This window comes from Trachurus japonicus, chromosome 1, assembly GCF_045865225.1.
Source record: "Trachurus japonicus isolate A0001 chromosome 1, Traja_1.0".
NCBI lineage: Eukaryota > Metazoa > Chordata > Actinopteri > Carangiformes > Carangidae > Trachurus > Trachurus japonicus.
Genome location: NC_140907.1, coordinates 23,100,345 through 23,122,512, shown reverse-complemented (window position 1 = coordinate 23,122,512; position 22,168 = coordinate 23,100,345). Strand labels below are relative to the sequence as shown.

At 40.8% G+C, this 22,168-nt stretch overlaps 2 protein-coding genes across 2 annotated transcripts; one reads left to right on the top strand and one right to left on the bottom strand.

The window, feature by feature from the left end:
* The first annotated feature begins 859 nt into the window (after positions 1-859).
* Positions 860-4,084, top strand: LOC146991927 (caspase-6-like). Its single transcript, XM_085780752.1, has 8 exons — positions 860-971; positions 1,222-1,263; positions 2,653-2,695; positions 2,792-2,941; positions 3,069-3,145; positions 3,266-3,441; positions 3,540-3,690; positions 3,811-4,084. The coding sequence occupies exons 1-8, from the start codon at positions 941-943 to the stop codon at positions 4,044-4,046; spliced, it is 906 nt and encodes a 301-aa protein (XP_085636878.1). The 5' UTR covers positions 860-940; the 3' UTR covers positions 4,047-4,084.
* A 1,680-nt stretch (positions 4,085-5,764) lies between these two features.
* On the bottom strand, positions 5,765-20,571 carry LOC146991926 (calcium uniporter protein, mitochondrial-like). The gene is made up of 8 exons (XM_085780739.1): positions 20,228-20,571; positions 8,907-8,976; positions 8,583-8,750; positions 7,394-7,498; positions 7,078-7,238; positions 6,723-6,932; positions 6,220-6,330; positions 5,765-6,033 (listed from the first exon to the last, which is right to left on the bottom strand). The coding sequence occupies exons 1-8, from the start codon at positions 20,333-20,335 to the stop codon at positions 5,956-5,958; spliced, it is 1,011 nt and encodes a 336-aa protein (XP_085636865.1). The 5' UTR covers positions 20,336-20,571; the 3' UTR covers positions 5,765-5,955.
* Between the last annotated feature and the right edge of the window lie 1,597 nt (positions 20,572-22,168).

The following is a 22,168-nucleotide window of genomic DNA, read 5'->3' as shown; positions in this document are numbered from 1 at the left end:
TGTCCTGCCTATAAAGCTCTTAAAGTGGGATTTAGGGTTTCCCAAAATGACCTGATAGTCCTATATTTGAAGCAAATAAAGTTCATTATCTGATCTTATCTGCTGGTCTGTTGGCCTCCACACTGTATGATTACAGTAGGCTAATTAGTTATATTTTAACTGGTTGGTCTGTCCAGCTATCAACAATCCATTTTCTGATGATTCACTGATTAGTTGATAAGGGGGAAAATCATAAACAGCTCTTGTGATAACCACCAAATTGTTTCGGTCATTTCAATTTCAATTTTTTTTCACAGTACATCTGATAAAACATCAATTTCACAGCTCTGTCATTGAGATTTTTCTCTTCTTGATGTGTCCTAATTAGGCTAGGCCTATTACATGTCAGAAATAAATCGGCAGATTAATCATTAATTAGAAATAGCCTAACTGCTATAAACCATATCAGGACATAGCAAAAAATCGGATAAAATACGTTGAATCTAGGTCATAGCCTATTATCCTGTCTGGTTATTATTATTAGGCTATATCTTCAACAGTTTGGGCGGCATCACACTGATACAATACAAAAACTCATACAAACATGTGACTTTTTTGGGTGTAATTTCCTCTTCCCTAAACTTCGGCAGCAAACATAACCTCCCTTGAGCTATATAAGCTAATAAATCACTGTATTATGGGTTAGGGTTAGTTATTATTACTGTTTTATGAGTGACTGTTGAGACGTGACAAAGGCGAAAAAATAATGTGGTCAAGGCGGAAGTACCGGGCTGTAAACCTTTGAGCAGCAGAACTCAGAGCCAATCAAATTCCCCGTGTGTCTCAGTGGACCAATGAGGACGCGGGGGAGGGGCTAAACTCAGACTCATTGGTGTTGTCTTGACGAAGCAAATTCATTTTCCAGCGGTGTCAATCGGAGGGGAGCCAGCCGCCCGTGAACATGTCTAACACTACGGAAGACAGCTGTGCAGGTAACCTCTTTACATCATGTCTCTATTAAAAGTAGGCTAGACATGTCCGCTGTGGACGCCTCTGTACGCCGTTTTTTTCCCTTTAAGTTATTAAGTCGTTTTTTTTTTTGTAACCGACTGTTAAGTGTTACTCTTGTCCTGTGCTCAATGTCTCATTTCGCTTAAGTTACTCAGCAAGCTAGTGTAACATGTGTAGCAGTTTCACTACACTAGGGTAACATGGACTTAGGCTATTTACTCTTTGTTTCAGGAAGTGTTGCCAAAGACAGCAAAACAGCAACAGACAGGGCGGGTGAGTCCTTGCCATTAACACACACACAAACACAAACACACACAGACATTTACACGGATACAGCTGTGTCCCTAAAGAAAAGGGTCAATACAAAGCACCCTTAAGTTGTTCTCTTTGTGCTATGATGTTTGAACAGTTCAGGATAATAGTATCCGCCATCCTCTGAGGGTCACTGAATGGTTTGTTGAGTATGAAAATGATGTGAATCATATTCTGTGCCAATATCACATAGGGTGAATTGATGTGTTGGACAATGCTGTCCATCACCATCTACAATAGGCTACATCACACCAGGGAATATGTAGGTGTTGATTTCTCCAATAGAGTCCCAAGACTTGTGCCAAGGAGTGTTGAATCTGTTGTGACAGTCAAACACCTGAGATCTTTTATGTCAGTTTAAATTTGGCAGATGCTGTTGAGAAAGGTGCCATTGTTGAAATGTGAATGGTCATCAAAGCAAAAGTGAAACAGTATAAATGCCCCAGGAGGCAAAGTGCAGTCAAATCAAAGGCACTGAGGTGAATCATCAACTCAAACCCCTTTAATTATTGCTGTGTCCTGCGAGCATGATTTAATTTCCTCAAACTTTTCTGTCATCTTGTCATAAACAAGGTGCACTGAAACGGAAAGATATTAAACATCAAAGAGCAGCGCAAAGCCTCATGATTTATATCGTTCTTGTCTTGATCCAATAATATGTGAACTATATGTAAATGAGCTAAATCTGTAGTTTAATATAACAGCCTCAGAACAAATACTGATTACATGAAGGTTGTCAAAATCAAACAATATGAGACTGGATTAGTTTTAGCAAAGTGTACCTGATAAAGAGAGTGTAAAAAACAAAAACCATTAGCTTGATTTTACTATTCAAAAATGTGTGTAGATTCTGATCTTAAAGTTACAAAACAAACTATTTTGGGCATCGCCTCTGTCAAGGCGTCAAGCGAGGTGAGGCCTGGAAACACTACTGATTGGTTAGTTGTCAAACACCCCTGAGCCGCTGCCTTTTACACATAGACTCTAACCTATATATCTGTAGGGTGGGGCATGGAGGTGTCACTTTTGGCCTCTGTTCTTTGCCATCTTTCTCCACCTGTCATGCAGCTATTGAAGGCTATGAGGACTCTAAAGCTGAAAGAACAATGGCTGCTTGACCCCATCCCAGCAGCAGCGGAGCAATCCATGCACCTGGAGCTGTAGCTGTATGCTGCTATACAAAGACGCAACAGCCTGAATAGCCCAATCATGCTTTTTATTCATTTATTATTTTTTGGCAAAAATACTGTTTGTGATATTTAGAAAAAGCTGTAAAACCAGACTTGTCCAAGTGTTGTTATTTTACAATTGTAGGTTATTTCTATTCTTCATGTCTTTGTGTTTTTACAGCATGCACAGAGAACCTGACAGAGACCGATGCCTTCATCAGAAGGTAAACTGTCCCTTTTTTATCTGTGTAGTTACCAGCATGTAATTCTCCCATAACTCTGGTCTAGTTACCTAACATCTGTATTCACTTTTGAAACAGCTCTTTAGCTTTGGATCCTGCAGAGGAGTACAAGATGACCAACAAACGACGAGGCCTTGCGCTCATCTTTAACCAGGAGCGCTTCTTCTGGCACCTGAGGTTGAACGAAAGGCACGGTACCAACGCTGACCGCTACAACTTGGAGCGAAGGTATCACTTTGGAGGGGGAACTGTGTTTGTCTACACATGTTGAGGGACGGAGTGTTTTTCTCGACAGTAACATCTAGTGAGAACTTGCATTGCTTTGCTTGCTTTCTAATGTTAACTTGTCCTTTAGACTGGCAGAGCTCAACTTTGAAGTCAACGCGTATGACAACTTAAAACAGGAAGAGGTACTAGAAAAAATCAGTGAAGGTGTGTATATCATTCACTCATAAGACCATCATTACTCATTATTACTGTGATGCTACATGCTACGATCCAGTCCACTTAACCTTCGACTGCGACTTTAACAAGTGCCTGATGTCCTTCCAGCTGCTGAGGGCAACCATTCAGATGCCGACTGCTTCCTGCTCGTCTTCCTGAGCCATGGCGAGAACGACCATGTTTATACCTATAATGGCAAGATCAACATTCAGGACATCACATCCATGTTCAAAGGAGACAAGTGCAAGAGTCTTGTCGGGAAGCCGAAGATCTTTATACTACAGGTGCATGCAAACGAAAAGCAAAACTCATTGAAACCCATCAGCATATGACATTATATGACAATGTGACTTGTTTTTTTCAATGCCGTGCCTGTCACTAGGCATGTCGTGGAGACAAGCACGATGACCCAGTGACCCCCTGTGATGCCGTGGACAATGAGATAAAGGTGAATGAGGTGGTGGTGGACGCCAGTGCTGTATACACCCTCCCTGCTGGAGCTGATTTCATCATGTGCTACTCTGTGGCTGAAGGTGAGCAACCGAGGATGGAGCCAATCACCTGCTCTTTATGCCAAGATTCACGCTTTATTTGATTCAGATAATAGTGTAGTTCATTATTTAACTGTCCTGTCCTGTGTTATTTTTTATAAGGCTACTATTCCCACCGGGAGACCGTCAATGGAACCTGGTATATCCAGGATCTGTGCGCGCTGCTCCAGAAGTACGGGGATTCCCTTGAATTCACAGAGTTGCTCACACTGGTGAACAGAGCAGTGTCGATGAGGAGCGTTGGGAACTGTAATGACCGAACTGCAATTGGGAAGAAGCAAGTACCTTGCTTTGCTTCAATGCTCACCAAGAAACTCTACTTCCGACCAAAAAAGTAACTATTTCAGGTCAAAGTCATCAAATTAGCTGGTTTTCCATTAATGCCTAGAATACAGGGTCTGTGGAAATGGGGATTTTTTTTTCTTCCAATTACTGTTTTTTTTTCTAGTCATCTAACTGTATGTTTCTTGTGAACACTATGATTTACATATGCACTGAATCATCAGCTATTTACAGGTTTAGTTTTTCCGATCAAATCAGTGGTTATAAATAACAGGAACATGTATTGACATGTTCTGAAGAGACATGTATGTACCTGGCCTCAGGCGCTCACTCTGATGCAGATCATCTGATACTGTTTTTCTACGTCCTGTTTCTTGTGTAACCAGAAATCGGATTGCTGAGCAGCTACAAGTTAACGTGTCATTATCATATGTGCAGGTTTAGCCAACCTGTCTCAACCTGTTCTCTCACGCTCATCTGTCCTGTCTTGTAACTTTTAAAGTTAAGAAGCAATAGTGCAATCCAGTACAACAGCCTTGTAGTAATTCAAAGTGCATTGGAGGAGCAATATGGATTAATCACAGCCCTATGTATTCATTGACTGTGAAATATTTTACTCGATGTGTCACTACTATTAGAAGATAGTCTAAGTACTTCATAAAAAAAGAGACCGAATACCTCCTCTATAACAATTAAGCCTCTATAAAGTAAAATGTAAACCTTCAGGGAAGAGGAGCAGCATATTCTTTAGGCTGCCATATACTAAGGTGATCATTAAATGAGAGGCATTAGGATCTGGATGTTTTACAAATTCATCTTAACCAATTACCTACCTGACGCCATAATTCATGGTCCTCAATTATTGGATCACAATATGTGAGATGTTCCTGTTATTTTATCCAACCACTGCGGGGCAATACACGTGTTGCACTTTCAAATTGCTTTTAAACTGCAGGATAATCATGGACCACATTCTGTGTGAGATACTTTTCATAGCCTTTTGTGGTATTTTAGCTTGTTTGTTTAATGCAGTTTTTAATAATTGTGGTACCACAGAGATGGTCTTATTCTCTGGCTTACTGTCTTTTCTTCTTAACACAAAAACAAGACAAAAACACTACTAAATGACTGGTCTCCTTGCTCAGGCAAGCCTTCCTCAGACTGAAACAAAGTCTCTTAGGGAAGCTGAAAATGTCAGGTGAGGTTTTCTTTTTTTTTTTGCTGTACAGTCAGTTACAGGTATGTCTGTATCCAGTGAGGTACATAACATCATGATAACCAGGAAACAGTACTATTTGTTCATATCAGGGGTTAATTTCTTAACCTGTTTCTATAAGCAACAAAATCTGTCATACGATCATTCAGGCGCGACAAAAAACATGCTGTTTGTTCAAGCTCGCTCCGTCAAAAAGGGAATTCATGTTTGTGCTCTTCTTTGTGTCGTAGCAGTACTAAATTTAATAATGCGTAATTTGCACCCAAAACGGCAACAAAACACCAGTGTGGAAAGTACCTCAGGGAGAAGGGGTGTCCTTTTACACATGTAATGTGGACCTAAAACACTTTCAGCTGTGTCACATGATCTATAAACTCAGGAAACACAAAGCTTACCAGCACACATTTTTGTGGTCTTACTGTTGTGACTTTTTACAATAAATTCAGTGTGAGATTTTAATGATTTTGTTTTGGTCTTATCCGTCTACATCTACATTAAACCATCTTTGAAATTTACATATTTTTTTAAAGACATCACACAGACAGGAGATGCTCCCAGTGTTGGGGAAATACTTTTTATTTCAATACACCTAAGTGTTTGTATCTTTCTCAAAGATATTATTGGCATCATTATCAAGATTGTAAACAAAAACACAGAGTGATTATGGAGTCCTCGTTTTAAAAAGGGGCCATTATCAAAATAAGTGTTATGATAAGTGTGAGTGACGACTTGTCATGGCTTGGCTTCGCTCATGGCTTTGGCTGGATCTGTTCAAGTGGCAACTGAAGTTGAGTTGGATATTTCAGACGTTTCAGGTCGTCCTCCACCTGACACACAGGGAACACAGTCATGCACAGAACAGTAACATGTATTAACAGAACATATTTGATTTAAATGCCGGAAATATTGATTAAAGTGGTAGAACATTTGTGTTCAGAACATATGAGCGAAGTCTCCGCTCAAAGCCGAGGGTTTAACCAGTGTGAGTTTATAAAAAAAATAAATCAACCAACCTGAGCCAGTTCATCTCTCAGTTCGTTGTATTTTTGCACATTGAATTTCTTCTTGCTGGCCCCCTTATAAAAGTAACGCAGGAACTGTCTGTCTTTAGCATCTGGATACACGTACTCCTGAAGGAAAGAAGAAATTACAGCTTGCTGTTAATGCACAGAGGAAAAACTTCACCTATAAACATGTATAAATAACTTTAACAGGTGAACACTGAAAAACCTCACAACAGCACATGTATTGTCAGATGGATGATGTTTTGAAGTGTCTTTGTATGTGCTTCAGTGTGTTGAGCTGTCATGGCCACCGTATAGATGAGATGATTGATACCTCACCACCATCTCATGGTATTATCCTCTGGTTGTAGTTTCATATATAACAGTACGGGTATGGATGAGACTGGCATCAATCTTTTCATCCAACTCTTGGCAAGAAATATATGTCCCTAACTATTCCTTGAAATAGGAATAGAAAAATTGAGTTAAGTTCTACAACTGGAAAAGAACAGACTTGCCATTTTGGTCAGGATGTAATAGGCAAAGATTCCCATGCTGGTGCCGTAGGTGATGAAGTAAGTGACGGGCTCCATTACATCCCATGAGTAGACCCACCACGTGAGCCATGCCAGAGCACCACCCTGCACAGATAACAGGGCCATGCCGGTCCAAACAACTCTGGATGAGTGGAACTCCGCCGTATGGGACAGCTGTGCCTTCATCTGTCAGGAAACAACACACAAGGACGACAGGTTGCTGGATAATTCACAGAAGCCTGTCCAGCAAATCTAACAGGACAGCGATGCCATCTGTCACTATCAATACTGCAGCGCAAGACCCAGCGCATATCGGCACGCATCTACCTACCTTTTCTAGAGGTGACAGTTCTTGTTTGAGGTTGTCCAGTTTCTCCAGAAGCTCCCTCTCTTTCAGCAGGTGGTGTTCGGGCTGATGGAGAGCCGTGTGAAGCAGATGCACGACGTGCTTCATGTCCTCCAGCTCCATGGCGTGCTCGCTGGACGTACACTCTGCGATGGAGGACATAACAAGGTGGATGAGGTTGAGAAAGTGAGAAGAGTCACACCTGGAGAGATAATACCTACTATTTATCAGCGGGACTGAGTGTAACTGAGAGGAAGGTAAAAGGTGGATCGTTTATGGCTGGAGAGAAATGTGTTTATACCCCTCTCAGGTGCCTGGACGTCATAAACTGAGTCGTTGATGACAAGCTGAAAGTCCTTGTCCAGCAGAGCATCGATCAGCGTGGTGCTGGCAACACGCTCTCCATCTGTCGGAAGGAGACAAGTGTCCAACTTTTCACCTTTTTTTTGCAATAAAATAACTTTATCCAACACCTAGCAAAAGACTTTTCTGACAAATGGGCCAGATAAACACAATAAAAACACAAAACAGAGAAAAAAAATTGTGTGTAAAAAAAAAAAGCTAAACAGATCGATCCTCCATATACTACATAAACCTCAGACAGAAAATAACCAGACAGGGAGTCTAATTTACGGTTGGAACAAAGTTACTCATCACTGCAAGACCACAAAATGAGACACTTGGGGAAAACAGAGCACTGCTGAGTAACTCTAAATCTATGCTGTGTAGTTCTAACACGTCATATTTTGTGAATAATAAAATCCTACTTATCAATTTACCGATCTACTTTCAATTCTGATACTGCTGTAGAAAAAGAAAAGCATGGTTTTCTCTATTAAAAGAGAAAATAATTTAATACTCCTATAAAGTTGCCTGACAAAAACCTATTTTTTCCAACATGTAGTCCCCAGTGCTGACTAATGCTGACTCAAGATCTGCAGCAACCGTTCATAATTTCACATTTCCAATTTCAAAAGGCTTATTCCTGTGTTTTTCTCATACGCAGCAGTATTACCCAGCACTTTAGAGTTAAATGTTTCCTGTTAGGGACATAACTTGTGGGTTGACAGTGGCAAGTAAACAGATTCCTTTTTTTAAGGCACTATAATCCATTGTTGGGAAGCACCAATCCATTGGGCTACAAATTTACTGGCAATGGAAGAAACTTCTCCAATAACAGTTTGGATGTTAAAAAAACACATTCAAATATATATTAAAAATCAAAGTATTCATTATGTAGTGTGGATTGAAGATGGGTAATTATGATTTTACTTTATAATTAGTGACACATTAACGTGTACATCACTGCATGAATGTTGCAACTGGGTGAAATGAGATAATGACTTAATGAAATGATATTGCGTAGGTTTCCTGCCAGATACTGAACGCTGTTTTTACCGCTCAGGTGCAACCTGCCAGACCAGACTGACAACACCTGAAGAATGTCGCTGACCTAGTTACATGCATAGTTAACGCATACTGTGTCATACCCTTGGATAATACAGAGGCGGTAAGGCCGGGGTCCTCTCTCCGCAGATCTGTGATCAGGTCTCCTACACTCATCAGCATGGGTCTGAGGTAGAACAGACAGTTCTCATTCCTTGATGGCAGCGGGACCTCCAGAACCAAACGGCCATATTTGTACTTCAAAGACACATCTGCAACACAAAAAACAGAAATATTACATCTATATTCAGATGATATAGGGTTGGGTCTTTACCCAGAAGGAATGCATAAAGATAAAAAAAAAAGACAGTGTAGCCATGTTACACAGAATAGTTTACTTTCATGGGGAGGTAGTAACAGTATTTTACCACTGGAGGGTGCGAGAGTACTGCAGAAAAGACGCTGACAATTTCCAAGCAGAGGCCGCCTGTGTTGAACCTAAAAAAAAGAGATAAGATAAGAAAACAAAGAACATCAGAAAGAGATGGTGACATGTCGTGGGCCAAAAGCTTTAACTCAGCTTGTTCTTTGTTTGCAAAGCTACACCATCTGTAAACACTTGTGTCAGCAGACAATGCTGAGTAAATAGATCCAGAGCCTCCTGAATGGGAGGATCTGAAGAAAGACACCCACTTCAAAACGGGCTGCCAAGAGGTCGCATCAATTGAGCTGTGTGTTTTGGCTCTGCTCTGACAGTGCTTTTACACTAATATGTCTTCTACTACAGTCTCTGCCCGCTGAGACGCTTCCCACTGCCTTTGTAAACAGTGTGAGACTCGATCAGCTGATTATGATAATGCACATGCCTCTCTACCCCAAGACCTCAGACCTCAAGTATCTCCCCCCACTCCTGATAATGAAGGATTCATCCGTAGGTAAGACTTCATCATTCCAGTCAGCAGGACTCTGTTCTGTTCTTGGCATTACTTAGACCTAGTGTTTTTTTTAGTTTACGGTACATGCAAATTCACATTTCTACTCAATATACATCCATTTTTACATAAAGGCCATGATTTTCACTGTAGACGTGTTTGACCCAGTCATACCAGAGTAATGACTCACAATATTACATCCTCCAGTTTCTTCCCTAAAAGCTCTCAACACTAGCCACTCCCCTGTGTTGGAGCTCAGATTCCTCCACAGCATTTCTCATTTTGCCGAGAGCCAGAGGGGGTCCCACTTACATACATCTTTGTCCAAATGACAATCAAGGATGTGGCAGCCACTCCATCCCACCCCTTCATCCCCCAGCTGAGAGTCCGTTTGATCAATATCACATTAAAGAGGGACAAGGGAGCTGCCCGTTTTTTTTATGGGCCGAGACAGCAGACACGCTTGAAGGCACAGTGGTGGAGCAGATGCCAGATATTCAGCCCTTCACAGTCCGATGGCTAGGAGTAGGGGGTTTAACATGAAAACCAACATGCACATACACTGTGACTAGAGGGTTTAGTCTCAGTGGGAACCTGGACTCCAATTATGTGACAGTAATTCAGTGACTAGAGCTGGAAGGTTAAACATGATAAGGGCATATGCACCACAGAAAAAATAAAGGTTTTTCTACCTGAGGATTAGAAGCATATTTGGACCAAAAGCCCTTGTTAACAGTATTTTATAAATACTGTATAACCCTAAAACAGACAAACAAAGCCGTCCCAGTGAGACATATTTGAGCTGCTCAGTCTGTGTGAGATCTCCAGATGTTATTATGCAGTTGAAAGCACTCACTCACACTGTTAGACTTTTCACTGTAAATTTACAGTATTATACTGGCAGCAGCTTCACCAGCATAATACTGTAAAATTACAGCAATTTGCTGTATCTTATAATTACAGCAAAATACTGTAATTCAAATACTGTAAATTTACAGTATTATACTGGCGAAGCTGCTGCCAGTATAATACTGTAAATTTACAGTATTTGAATATACAGTGATATCCTGTATTTAATGATGATTACAGAATATTACTGTAATAGGCTACTACTACTACTACTACTACTACTAATGATGATAATAATAATAATAATAATAATAATAATAATAATAATAATAATAATAATAATAATAAAGAAATGACAGCAAGACAGTATTCATTTTTCAATTCAAATATTTATTGCAATAAAAATGTATTTCAGTTACAGTGCATAATGACATTTGGTAACTCACTGACAATTTGTATTTGTGAGGCAGGAACATCAAATTGTTTTAATAATCCCGTAATATAGGAAATGCAGAAAACAGCCAGGACAAATGCCTGGACTAAACGTACATTTTTCTGGCCACTCGAACTCACGGACACGGCGAGGAGATGACGAGGAACTGCTTGAAAGCGGACGTCTGCCTTGCAGAATGGACACAGGTTCTAGAATGAGAAAAATGTTGCATCAGTACATGGATTATCCGTTACTCTTAACAACGTTTTTTCTCATCACGGCGATTTCACCAACATAAACAGATATATTTTTAAACGGCTAAAAAAGTGGAGTAATAATAATACCGTAATAATTAAAAAGAAAAATCCTGTTCAGTGTAGCACCGTTCTATTGTTAGGTCAGCTGCAACTTGTGGCAGAAGCCAGAGGACCCACGTGCAGAAACCGGTGGAGGAAAAAAAAGTCAAAGTCAAGGACTAAATAAAAAAAATGTCACTGTCTCTCTCACGAGCAGTGCTGTCATTCAAATTTCAGCACTGACACAGCGGACAGCGCGCCTGCATGAAATGCATGCTCCGGAGGCGATCTTTTTTCAGTTAGTTTTGCCTCTTCACAGAGATTTTTCTGTGGAGATTTTTTCTATTTTTTAAACGAGTACGAAAAATACCTGCAGGCTATTCGTGCTAACGTTAGCTACTCCAGGCATAAGTTAGACCAGTTCTGCCAGTAAAATCGTGTTGTTTAAACAGGGTTACACAATGCTATGCTCTATAATTTCAGCTAAGCTTGAATGAAAATTGAGCTAGCTAACTGAAAATGAAAAGATTCAACAACTTTGTCCAAACACGGTTCTAAATGACAGAAAATTCAACTGGAAAAAAAATCCAAACCTTCTCCTAAGTCCGGAAAAAAAGATAAATTTATGTGAACTTACTCAGTGGACAGCTCCAGACATCAGAGGTGAGCAGGTAGCCTTCCTGTGACTGCTCACACACAAGCTGCAAAAAAACTGTCAACTTTTCAAATTTATTTTTCCCACACTTTTCACCTTCCCACAATGCTCTGCTGTTTACAGTAATCCTGTAAAAAAAAAGGGCCTTCTCTTAAAGTGCTGTAATCACATTTTTTTCTCCCAGATTGCATTGCAGTTTACAGTATGATACTGTATAACAGTTTTACAGTAAAATACTGCTCAGATTTTACTGTAAATTTACAGAAAAGGGTTACAGTGCAGCTTCACCACCTACACACCAGCTCTCAATGGAGAGTGGGGAAGAGGATTGTTTTTTTTGGGGGGATCCATGTGAATGTTCACTGATATTTGAAGGGACATGTCATAGCTTTTACATGTGAAGTGCTGTTTATTCATCACGAGTACTTCCCATGAAGTACCTATCATCTTCTCACAGTGAGAGTTATTTTTTTCCCCTCTGTGGCTCCAGGGATCTTTAAAAAGTCTGAAAAAAAAACCTTGTGTTCACACTTCAGTTTGTGCTTGAGGCTTAAAATTTCCAGCAGAAAGCTGGTGTGGTACAAACGGACGTTGCAGGTTTTGAAAGAATAGTGTTAAGGAAGCAGGCAAGGGCTGATAAAAGATGCCACGAACCTGCAAGAGTGAAACTGGAAAGACCAGTGTTCATGGAGCTTGACTCAACAGTCAAGTTACTAGTTTTGAAAATTCCCATCTGATAAGTCTTGTGAAAATCCAAACTTTATGGCAGCGCAATACTAAATCTATTAAGAACCTCATGAAATAGAAATAGCGATGAAACCCATCCGAGAACCACCAAATTTAAAAGAAATATTACCATTCTTTTTTAAAAGTTCTAAGTAGTGATAAGCGGCACCATACGAAGTGGATGACATTGATATATGCAACTGTAGATTTTGAAATGATACAGTAATAGTAATAGTGCACACATCATGCAAAATAATTCATACTACCATTTATCTGCATCTCTTCACTTGCAACTGCAATGGCCTAATACTGTGATTTCCGTCTCAGTTAGGAGTGACCCATATATTATCTTTAAATAAGATATTTTTGAAACTTCTAATGCAAAGTTTTTAAAAAAAGACAAAAAAAACAACCTTTGCTTTAAGTGCTTGCAAATCACATCTAGACTGATCAGTCATGTCTCCCGTTTTTAGATGTCACAAGCCAAAAAGGCTGGAAACCACCAGCCTATTACAGTTTCAGAAATTAAAAGGGAAAACTGTCACAGTATAAATGGTATATTATTCTGTGACTGCTCATAATTAACCCCTGACAACAAGCACATTAGCAGGACGTTAAACAGCCTGGAACCACATTTTAGGTCCACCCCTTACTGCCACAGCCACAGCTCCCTCAGACTGAGTGGTGCAGGCACTGACAGACGCCAACACATATGACAACACATGGAAATTGAATGTGCATACTGTGTCACTCTCATTAACACTTCATGTCAAGGTAGCATGTATTATCGCAACATTTGCATTCACAGTGCCCTGCTAATGGGGAAACGGCAGATATGGAGCTACACATCCAAGGGCAATGCCAGACTATTTGTCTCTTCACTGACTGGGAGGGTGTGTGTGTGTGTGTGTGTGTGTGTGTGAGAGTAAGATTAGTGACCGCAGTCAGCTCAACAGCTGACTGACTCCAGGCAGTTTATATGCTATGTGCACATATACCAAGCCCAATTCTAAATCAACAGAACGTGGCCACTGTGGCAGGCTATGTAGCTTGAGAGCTGTGTGATGATTAATAGTCAATTTCCGAAGCCATGCTCCTGGCCCTGTGTTATTACTGTCTGTAGGACACCACACCATAAATACTCACACTTTTATTTCTCTCACCTGCATGTGACAGGTATAAATGCTCTTACACATTCACAGTAAAAACAATTTATATACATTTGGGTGGGGGGTGGGAGTGTCATTTGAGAGATGATCTCGAGGGTTGAGGCTAAAAACGGACATCGCCAATTCTCCTTTGAAAGAGACTATTGAAACACGGGGGACATATTTGCCAGCCTCATCACACTGACAGACACATAAGGAGCAAGTGTAATAATGGGTTTTACGTGCCTTGTGGGAACAATGAGGATTGCTGCTTGCCTTGAACTCACTGGCAAACAGTGCAGACAAACCTCTGGAATTAATAATAGGGTCAGAGCCATTAGCAGCTCTGTGAGGCTGTAGCCTACTTATTGAGATACAGCAGTTCTTCTAGCTAAAAATTAAACATGCTTAGGCTACATGCTCACAATTACAGTCAATGTATCATTGTTAGTAGATAATGTCTAGTGATAACCATCCTTAGCATTCGTACAGCGATGCGTACTCAAAATGGATGAAAAGTTTTGACCTAATTTTCCATTACCAACACTGTCTGTTTAGCAAGCTAGCATTTGCTAATTTATCCAGCTAAGCTTTCAAATATTCAAGTATTGGTACGTAAAATGTCTGACCTACATTTTCAATCACCAACATTGTTTTACTTCATCCTGTACAGACCATGTACCAAATTTTAAAGCATCTCAAGTTATTTCACTCGATATGAAAGCCAAAAATGTCAACCTCATGGTGGCGCTATCGGGAGACAAAACACAAAAGTCATTGGGCTTTATCCTCTGAGGAACTTCAATGTTGTAATGTGGTGGACCAACCTGTTGCTCACATGGCTGGAAATTAAGTAAGGAGTGATGCTGTTAAAAATCTTTGTTTCCTGTAAACACACTGGCCAAGATTATGGATGATGCAATACGGAAGATGGTGAGGGGAAAAAGATGACATTACAAGTTGTGATTTTTCAATTTCCTTGTTAATTGGCCATTGATTTGTATTTTTTCCCTTTCTTTTCTTTTGACATATTTAGACCTTTCTTACAAATGCAACAAAGGTCAGCTCAGTCACCCTTGGACGGCTATCCATTATAGCGGAAGAGAAAATTTCCAATCTCAGTGTTCATGAATAATCTAATTTTTTCACTTGGGCTTTTCCCATGGAAAAAAAGATGAACACACCCATATGCTCTGCGCTGCCTGAACAAGCCTGCACTGCACACATAATGAGTAATCACATCTGCGTCATGTCACATGACGTACAGCCTGCAGAGAGGAGCGGGCTGCTCTGCTCTACGTGATAATGGACGTCACCGCCGGCTACTCTGCCGAATGTTCTTCCGCTTATCAAAACAAAACACACTTCCCCAATTACACAGCTAATCACTATCCAGAGCGCAGGGTTGTCACCGTCTATCCATTGTCCTTCACACATTTTGGAAGTCAGTCTGGAGCTGCGGGGGAGCACCGCTGCACACCTGCTCCTCAGCACCAAATCATTTTCCTCCAACTGTTCTTTCTCGAAGCAATCAGCTGAAGGTGTATTTACCACCTTATTCATGCCACACCAACAAGCAACGGGGAGAGAGCAGAGGGACTCAGGGAGATGAGATGGGGTGTGAAAGCTGAGGGGTGACAAACCACCACCTCCCCCCTTCTGCAGTAAAGTCTACCCTTGCAATGATCAGGGTCATCACGGTGAAAAGCGGCCTCATTTTCCCCTGCAGTCTCCCAGCAGGTCACTCCATTACCAATCCTGTCACAACTGAGCTATGGCCTGTTGCAGGCTTGCCATCACATGTTGCTCCACTTCCAACGGGCATTTCGTCCCACTCACCACAGGTTGGATATCACTAAGCAAAAGAAAAAGTGGCTTTTTCTTTCTCCCACACTGCGTGCACACATGTAATCATAACAGGATGGCAGTTTCTCGGAGTGGTGACTTGAAACATAAGGAAAGGAAAATGAATGCGAGTGATAAACGGCCTGAAAGCTAGGGGGGGAATATCGAAAGGCTGCCAAGGAGTGGAATTGACTGAGCGAGAACAGCCAGCACTCTATCATGAAAACGATTTGCATTGAAGCATTTGTTTTCTGTTATCCAGTTAATGCTCAGTCAGATACTGAAGACAACGGGACGACAGATAACGCGTTTGGCAACACTGAAAATCTAACTATTAAAAAAAAAACTGTCAAAATGAAAAAATAATAATTCACACAGGTATAAAGAAACAATGATTTAATCTATTACTTAATGCACCATGAGAATGTGAAGCTGAATTTTAGTCAAGAAGGTCCAACAAGCAGAGCAGATAGCTTTCCAAGTAGCTCTTCTGCCATATGAAGGGGGGAGAGTGGGAGACCATCTGTTTGACAGAACTTTTCCTCCGTGTCTTTACCTCAGCCAGAGTGGGCGGTGCAGGGTGACAAGCAGAGAAGTAACTTTTTATTTATTTATACCCTGCATGCGAGTAGGACCTTTTTTGTATTACCGATCATTCCAACTGCAGTGCTTTACCCTGCATCCCAGCACAACACAATGCAGGAGCTGAACGGGGGGCATTGATTTAGGAATTCACATGTGTTTGCAGGAGCCAGATTTAGAGGAGCACAAACAACTCCACCAAACAGACACTAAAAACAAGTTTCCATGCTGAACTTAAACGCAACGCTGCCACAAAAACTTTTCCTCTGCCAGCTTTAGTGAATCATGTTTGGCCTTTAGCTTACACAACACCAGGAAATGCTTCAACACAAGGGCATATCGGGACAAGGCGCACACATGGTAACTGGTTTTGTTGGATTGAGAACTACCAAGAACTTGAACACACTCAGATAAAAAAAAAGGCTGAAAGACTTTTCACTTGCTCACTGTTAGATTCACTAGTTTCCTTCTGTCTTTTTTTCACTACTCAGTTTTACTGCACAATACAGTACACTGTTTTCCCTTGCAAAAGGCCTCAGCTGTTGTGTAATATGATACAGCCATGTTAATTAAGTTGAGAGATTCACAAAGTACACAGCAATGCAATGTACAGTGTGTCCATCATATTGACAAGACAGAGTATAGACCACCATATTATTTACTTATCTGAACACTTTCAGTTATCCATGTCCTCATCTATCAAGCAGGCAGCAGGTACAGACAATGGATATTTATGTTAAAAAATTTTAATTTATCCAACCTTTGGCCTCATTGCGGCTCACATCACAATATGTAAATTAGAAATGGGGACAGATGACCGAACGTGTGCCAGCTTATCCTCTTTCTCTATACAGTAGCTGGAGGAATTTTTCTCACACATTTTGCCAGGCTTGTTTGATATGGCATGAAAAGGCCATGTTAGGCCAACTTACAGTTCAATGTGTGAAGGTTTTGCAACACCCATCTGATTGCAGTGTATTCTCAATGCATTGATACTTCACATGCATGTGAATCAGATGTATTTTTCTTCGTTTAAACCACCAGTTGTGCCACTTAATGCCAGGTATCAATGGGGTTTAAAATTCAGTTACTGTCTTTATCTCGCTATAGCTCTGTTAAGCCTCACTGGTCGACAGCTGAAATAGACCTACTGCAACAAAAGTCTGAGAGAGATTCCCTGAGGGTGACGTCCCCGTGCTTCAACCAGGATTTCAGTCCCATTCTATTTCTGTGAATGCTGCCCTCATAACAAGGAACAGCCTACGGCTGGCATGACCCGTCTTGACGCTGAAAAACAAGCGGTCTTGGTCTGTTGGAATGAAACCTCCTCTATTTTAACAGCGCCATGCCAGTCAGTCCACACGATGAAAGATGCAAGGCAGCAGATGGAGCTTGTAGTCAGATAAAAATGTCAAGCCGTTGGGTGACAAAGCGATGCCTTTCGCAGCTGCGCTAATGTTTTGGGATTTCAATTTTCTGTGGAATAGAGCTATTTAAAGCAGAAAATTATATCATGTCTGCACACTAAGAACACAAACTCTAATTGTGTAGCGATTGGCAATAAAGAAAAAACAGTTTCCTCCTTTTCTTCCTGTGCTGAAACCCTGCCTGTTGTGTTTATCACAATGAACCCGGTGAAACCCGTGGTCAAATGAAGTAATCTACATCAATCATCATTGTGCAGTGCGAAGGCAGTTGGCCAACAAATCCAAGAATCAGAGTAGAGTTACAAAAGTGCACAAACCTGGCAGCCCAACTACAGTAGGGCTTTTAATCTCACCTAGACTGCTGTGAAAATAAGACAGAACTGTCGCCTCTGATGAACTTGTTAGGCTTCCAGAGCCTTTTCAATGCTGCATGGTCAAATATGAAACTGATATTGATCTTCTTGTCTCCCTCAGAAAAGACACTGCAGACAAATCCAATTTCTATAATGTCAAACAGTCCCCTTTCTGTGTAAGTGTTAAAACAGATGTGAACAATAGACAGCCACTGCAGAGCAAACAAAGTATCAGTCATCTACACTGAGAACACCGCAGGCCAGACAACTTTGCTCATTTGCTCAAAGGCTCAGGCTCTCTCATATGTTTACCTGGATAGTATTACAGTACTGTCTGTTCAAGAGAAACATATTATCTGACATCATCTTCGCTTACTGGCATAAAAGTCAAACTCCCTCTTGGTTCAATCTCACTATATTGAAAATATGACATAGATATAACAATCACTCAGGCTACCCACAACAGATTGCATCTCAATTCTGCTTAAGCAGTCTACTACTACTCAAGTCTGCTGACAATGCACTATAGCATCTGCTATGAGTATTGAACTATAGGGGTTTAGCAATGATTTGCAAGTCAACCACATTTTATGATCACAATGCATTTCTCATCTACAACCTCTGGATTGACCCCTGTCTATTTCACCAGCTACCATGTAGATAACATGAAATCAGTTTATTTCTATTACTTATCAGAAATAGTCTAATAGAAAACTGACAACTGAGCCCCGATTGTGAAAACTGCAGGAAAATTTTCCATGCAGCTGTATTCTGATATGACTCTTATCTTGTCAGTCTTATGGGTGCTAGCCTATTTTAAACAAACTGTTGTGTAAAATATAGAATACCTTTGACCTGGGGAGTTGTATGTTGTTCAATATCTTAATCTCACATTTTCAGGAGTAATTATGAATGCTCTCCCAGCCTGTACAGAGCTGAGTCTACAACAACTTGGATGTATCCCAGTCAGCCTGTAGGTTGTGGAAACCCAGAGGTCAAAAGTGCATGCCATGTACTGTACTTGCAGAAACCTCAAATATTACCTCTATACTATTCTGTGTGCAATAAAAGAGTGAAAGATACCCAAATAATATTGCTTTGAAAAAGTTTGCTTAATCACACAAAATTAAATCTGTGACCAGCCTCAATGTAATCCAACGGTGCTAAATTTTCACTGCAGAAAAACATCATTATTGTCCATACCATGATCCATTATCCAAACCATAAGGGCTCCTCCAGCACTAGTCAGACACACTTGTTTCAGACTAAGGCATTAGCCTATAGATTTGATGTGTCTTTAACTTAAGAGGCCTTAATTGGGTCTGCTGGTATAGATACTTTACTCACAGTATGACATTTGAAAGGAAGAAAAGTGCAGCTCCCGTTATATAGGGTTCACTCTAAAAATAGAAGACATCTTAGTCATTCTTGCATGCAGAGGTGAGTCATGACAGCTTGTCCAACCGACACAATGTTAGATTTTTTTTTTTTTCAATCTCAGACACTGCACATAAATTTTCATTCAGTGTGGAGACTTCCATTGCATTTCATTCCCTTTTGCCCTGCTCTGTCAGAAACTTGAGGTGCCCAGTTGGGATCTGCATGCCCACGACTTAGCTGATCTCTGCAATTTATGGCGCTGTGTGATAAAAATGAGCGCAATGTGCGGGTCTTCACATTATGCTAAATTGCTCTCCTGGGCTTTGACAGATGATTGCATTTGATGATTAGTGCAGACATGTGCCTTGTATTGTTCCCTTGTGCACTTGATGATTAATATGTATAGCCAGCACCTGCAAAATGCACAATATGATACAACAAGATACTGACCTTCCTGCTGCAACTACTGTGGGGCTGCAGAGTATAGAGACAGTGATGTCTCTAGGATTGTGTTGGGTGAGGTATGTTACTATTTAAAGTATATTAACAGTCTATTCATGGTGTCTTTCCTCCAAATGGCTGACGGAGGAGCTCACTCAAAGGGTATAATTGAATGAGCACTGCCTTTGTGATAAGGTAATGTTCAGTAATGAACACTTTTCAAGCCTGATTGGCCATAGCAGCCACGCAGACGTCTGCAGAATACATAAACCCCATGCAGACGGTAGATAGTGTAATGTAATTTCATAATTTATTCATTGTTGTTGGTGATGGTGGTGGTAGTGGAAGAAAATTACAGGACACAGAGGTGGAGAGCAGAGTGAGTGAGTGACAGAGGCAGGAGCAGAGAGATGCCATTGTCCTGTTATGAACAACTGGATCTATTTTCTGTTAAGTTTCCATCTGACACAATAGCCTACAGTAAAGTGAAAAAAACATGGGTTGCTGTTAGATAAAACAATAATCCACCTCACATGCACCCACTGTAGTTTAGATCGCTTAGGTTCAAGAAGCAGGAAGCTGCAGGTTTTCAGAAAGCTCCGCAGACTTAGCTATGCACAGTTGTTGGGTGGTGTAGCAAATCAAAGCCGAATTAAATTACTTAACTGCATTATTCATTTACCTGTTGCAGAAATGTAGCCGGACGAATACTTTTGAGACCGCAGTGAAGTGGTTGAAGACTTCCCAAAAGTCTCGCCGTAACTTTGCCGACCATCCGCACCGAAGCCATCGTCAGCCCTCAAAACACACACACACACACAGTCTTTAGCTGTGTTGTGTGTCGGACATGCCGAGTTGGTTGGTAGGCTATTATACTTCCACAAACAACGCGACTGACGGTGCCAGTAGTGTCCGGACTTCAGCCTGAAAACGGCTTTCTGTTGTTGATGTGTAAATAAAAACAGATGCGGTGTTCGCTACGGGACAGTGGGAGCCTCGACCCAGCCCGAGCCGCATACCAATCCCTCCTAACAACATCCGACTCCGCTTCCTTTACACTACACCCCAGTTCCTCCTCCTCCTCCTCCTCCTCTCTCTATCTCTCGTTGGTCCGATTTGCATGAACCGCCAGCAGGGAAGTGAAAAGTGGGACGAACAATGAACAACAAATTAATTATTTTTTCTCATTGACTCATAAAAAAACACCCTCGTTCTATACCAAAAGCACATTTGAAAAAAATAAAAATAAAATATGGCCCTAATTGGACTATAACTGGACCACTGATGTGCATGTAAACGCTTAGTCCGACTAATGCCGGACTTCTCCAAATCCGAATACCCAGATAATGTGATTGGAAACCGATTTTCGTCTGCACGTTTTCGCTTTAATCTGACTAAAACTGGAGTTAACCATGCATGTGCGCATGCTTCACAACAGTAGAGACGGTACAAAGTGTTAAAACCTGCGCCGGGGTTGGGTTGATGCCACAGTGCAACCAGCAAGAAGATGTGGAAGCCTGTGGAACTGTAGTTGAGTGTAGGCTACATGCTATCATCACAACCCATCCAACACAGCCTATCTACCACACCTTCACCACACAGTGAGTAGTTAGCTAAAGGTGTGCTACTGTTGGTAAAGGAGCAGATCAGTGTGTTTTACTTGGCTAGGTGCCCTATAAGCTTGTTAATTAGCACGTTAGCTCATCTAATTTTAGCCTCGCAGATAGGTAAGTGTACCTAAAGTAAAGTTTGCAGAGTTGTAGGCTGGAAGCTGAAAAGAAAAATGTCAAAGAACTTTGTAAAAATAAGCTCTTAGCAGTTAGCATCTTCTACATCTCCCTGCCGTTTATATTAGCTTTCTAATGAGTTAGGAAAGTATAACTACCATCTTGGATTGCATGTAGGCTAGGTAAAAAGACTAAGTCAATTTTTATTACAATAAAAATGTATAAACCCTTTAATGGATGAGAATTATGTAGTTAGGAGTTAGCATAGTTAGCATAGCCTTGGTGGATGCACTGAGCAGCTTTCCAGTGAGTAGGAAATTATGTCCACAATCTTGGATTTCTTGTTAAGAAGCTATAAGTAAGTAGTATATTTAAAAATATATATAATGCGGCTATCAAAGGACAGTGTGAAACTAATGTGTCAGTGTGAAAGGGGGTCATTTGGATTCATGTGGCTTTATTGTTGTGGTTCACTCTCACCACTTTCATACACACAGCACACTTCAGCCTTAGCAACAGACAGCAGATAGACACAATAAGCAATCAGCTGGTTAAAAAATAATGGACTATTTAACAGCTAAAAACACAAATATATTCCTATGAAGCTTGTGCAAGACACAGTGGAGACGACAACTGAGTAGAGAGCAGAAGGAAAGACTGAATATTGGACTAGAGTTTAAAGGTGTCGTGATGACCTCAAATAAAAACTAACACTACTCCATAACTGAAACAAAAACTGTTTGCTAACCTATGTTGCTAACATGTTTGTGTCATCAATGTTAAAGGGGTAGTTCAACATTTTGGCTAATTCGCCTATTGCCTAATAATCCATATAGTCATAGGGCTAGGTTCATTACCTTTAATTATCGGTTGCATGTTGTGCAGGTCACAACTTG

What these genes read in the sequence shown, in the direction of transcription:
- LOC146991926 (XM_085780739.1), bottom strand. Translation starts at nt 20,335, where the DNA reads ATGGCTTCGGTGCGGATGGTCGGCAAAGTTACGGCGAGACTTTTGGGA. An exon ending in CGCCTCTGTATTATCCAAGG is followed by an intron (nt 7,499 to 8,582) that starts GTATGACACAGT and finishes TCCTTCCGACAG; the next exon opens with ATGGAGAGCGTGTTGCCAGC. An exon ending in AACTGTCACCTCTAGAAAAG is followed by an intron (nt 6,933 to 7,077) that starts GTAGGTAGATGC and finishes GTTTCCTGACAG; the next exon opens with ATGAAGGCACAGCTGTCCCA.
- LOC146991927 (XM_085780752.1), top strand. Translation starts at nt 941, where the DNA reads ATGTCTAACACTACGGAAGACAGCTGTGCAG. An exon ending in AACAGCAACAGACAGGGCGG is followed by an intron (nt 1,264 to 2,652) that starts GTGAGTCCTTGC and finishes GTGTTTTTACAG; the next exon opens with CATGCACAGAGAACCTGACA. An exon ending in ACCGATGCCTTCATCAGAAG is followed by an intron (nt 2,696 to 2,791) that starts GTAAACTGTCCC and finishes CTTTTGAAACAG; the next exon opens with CTCTTTAGCTTTGGATCCTG.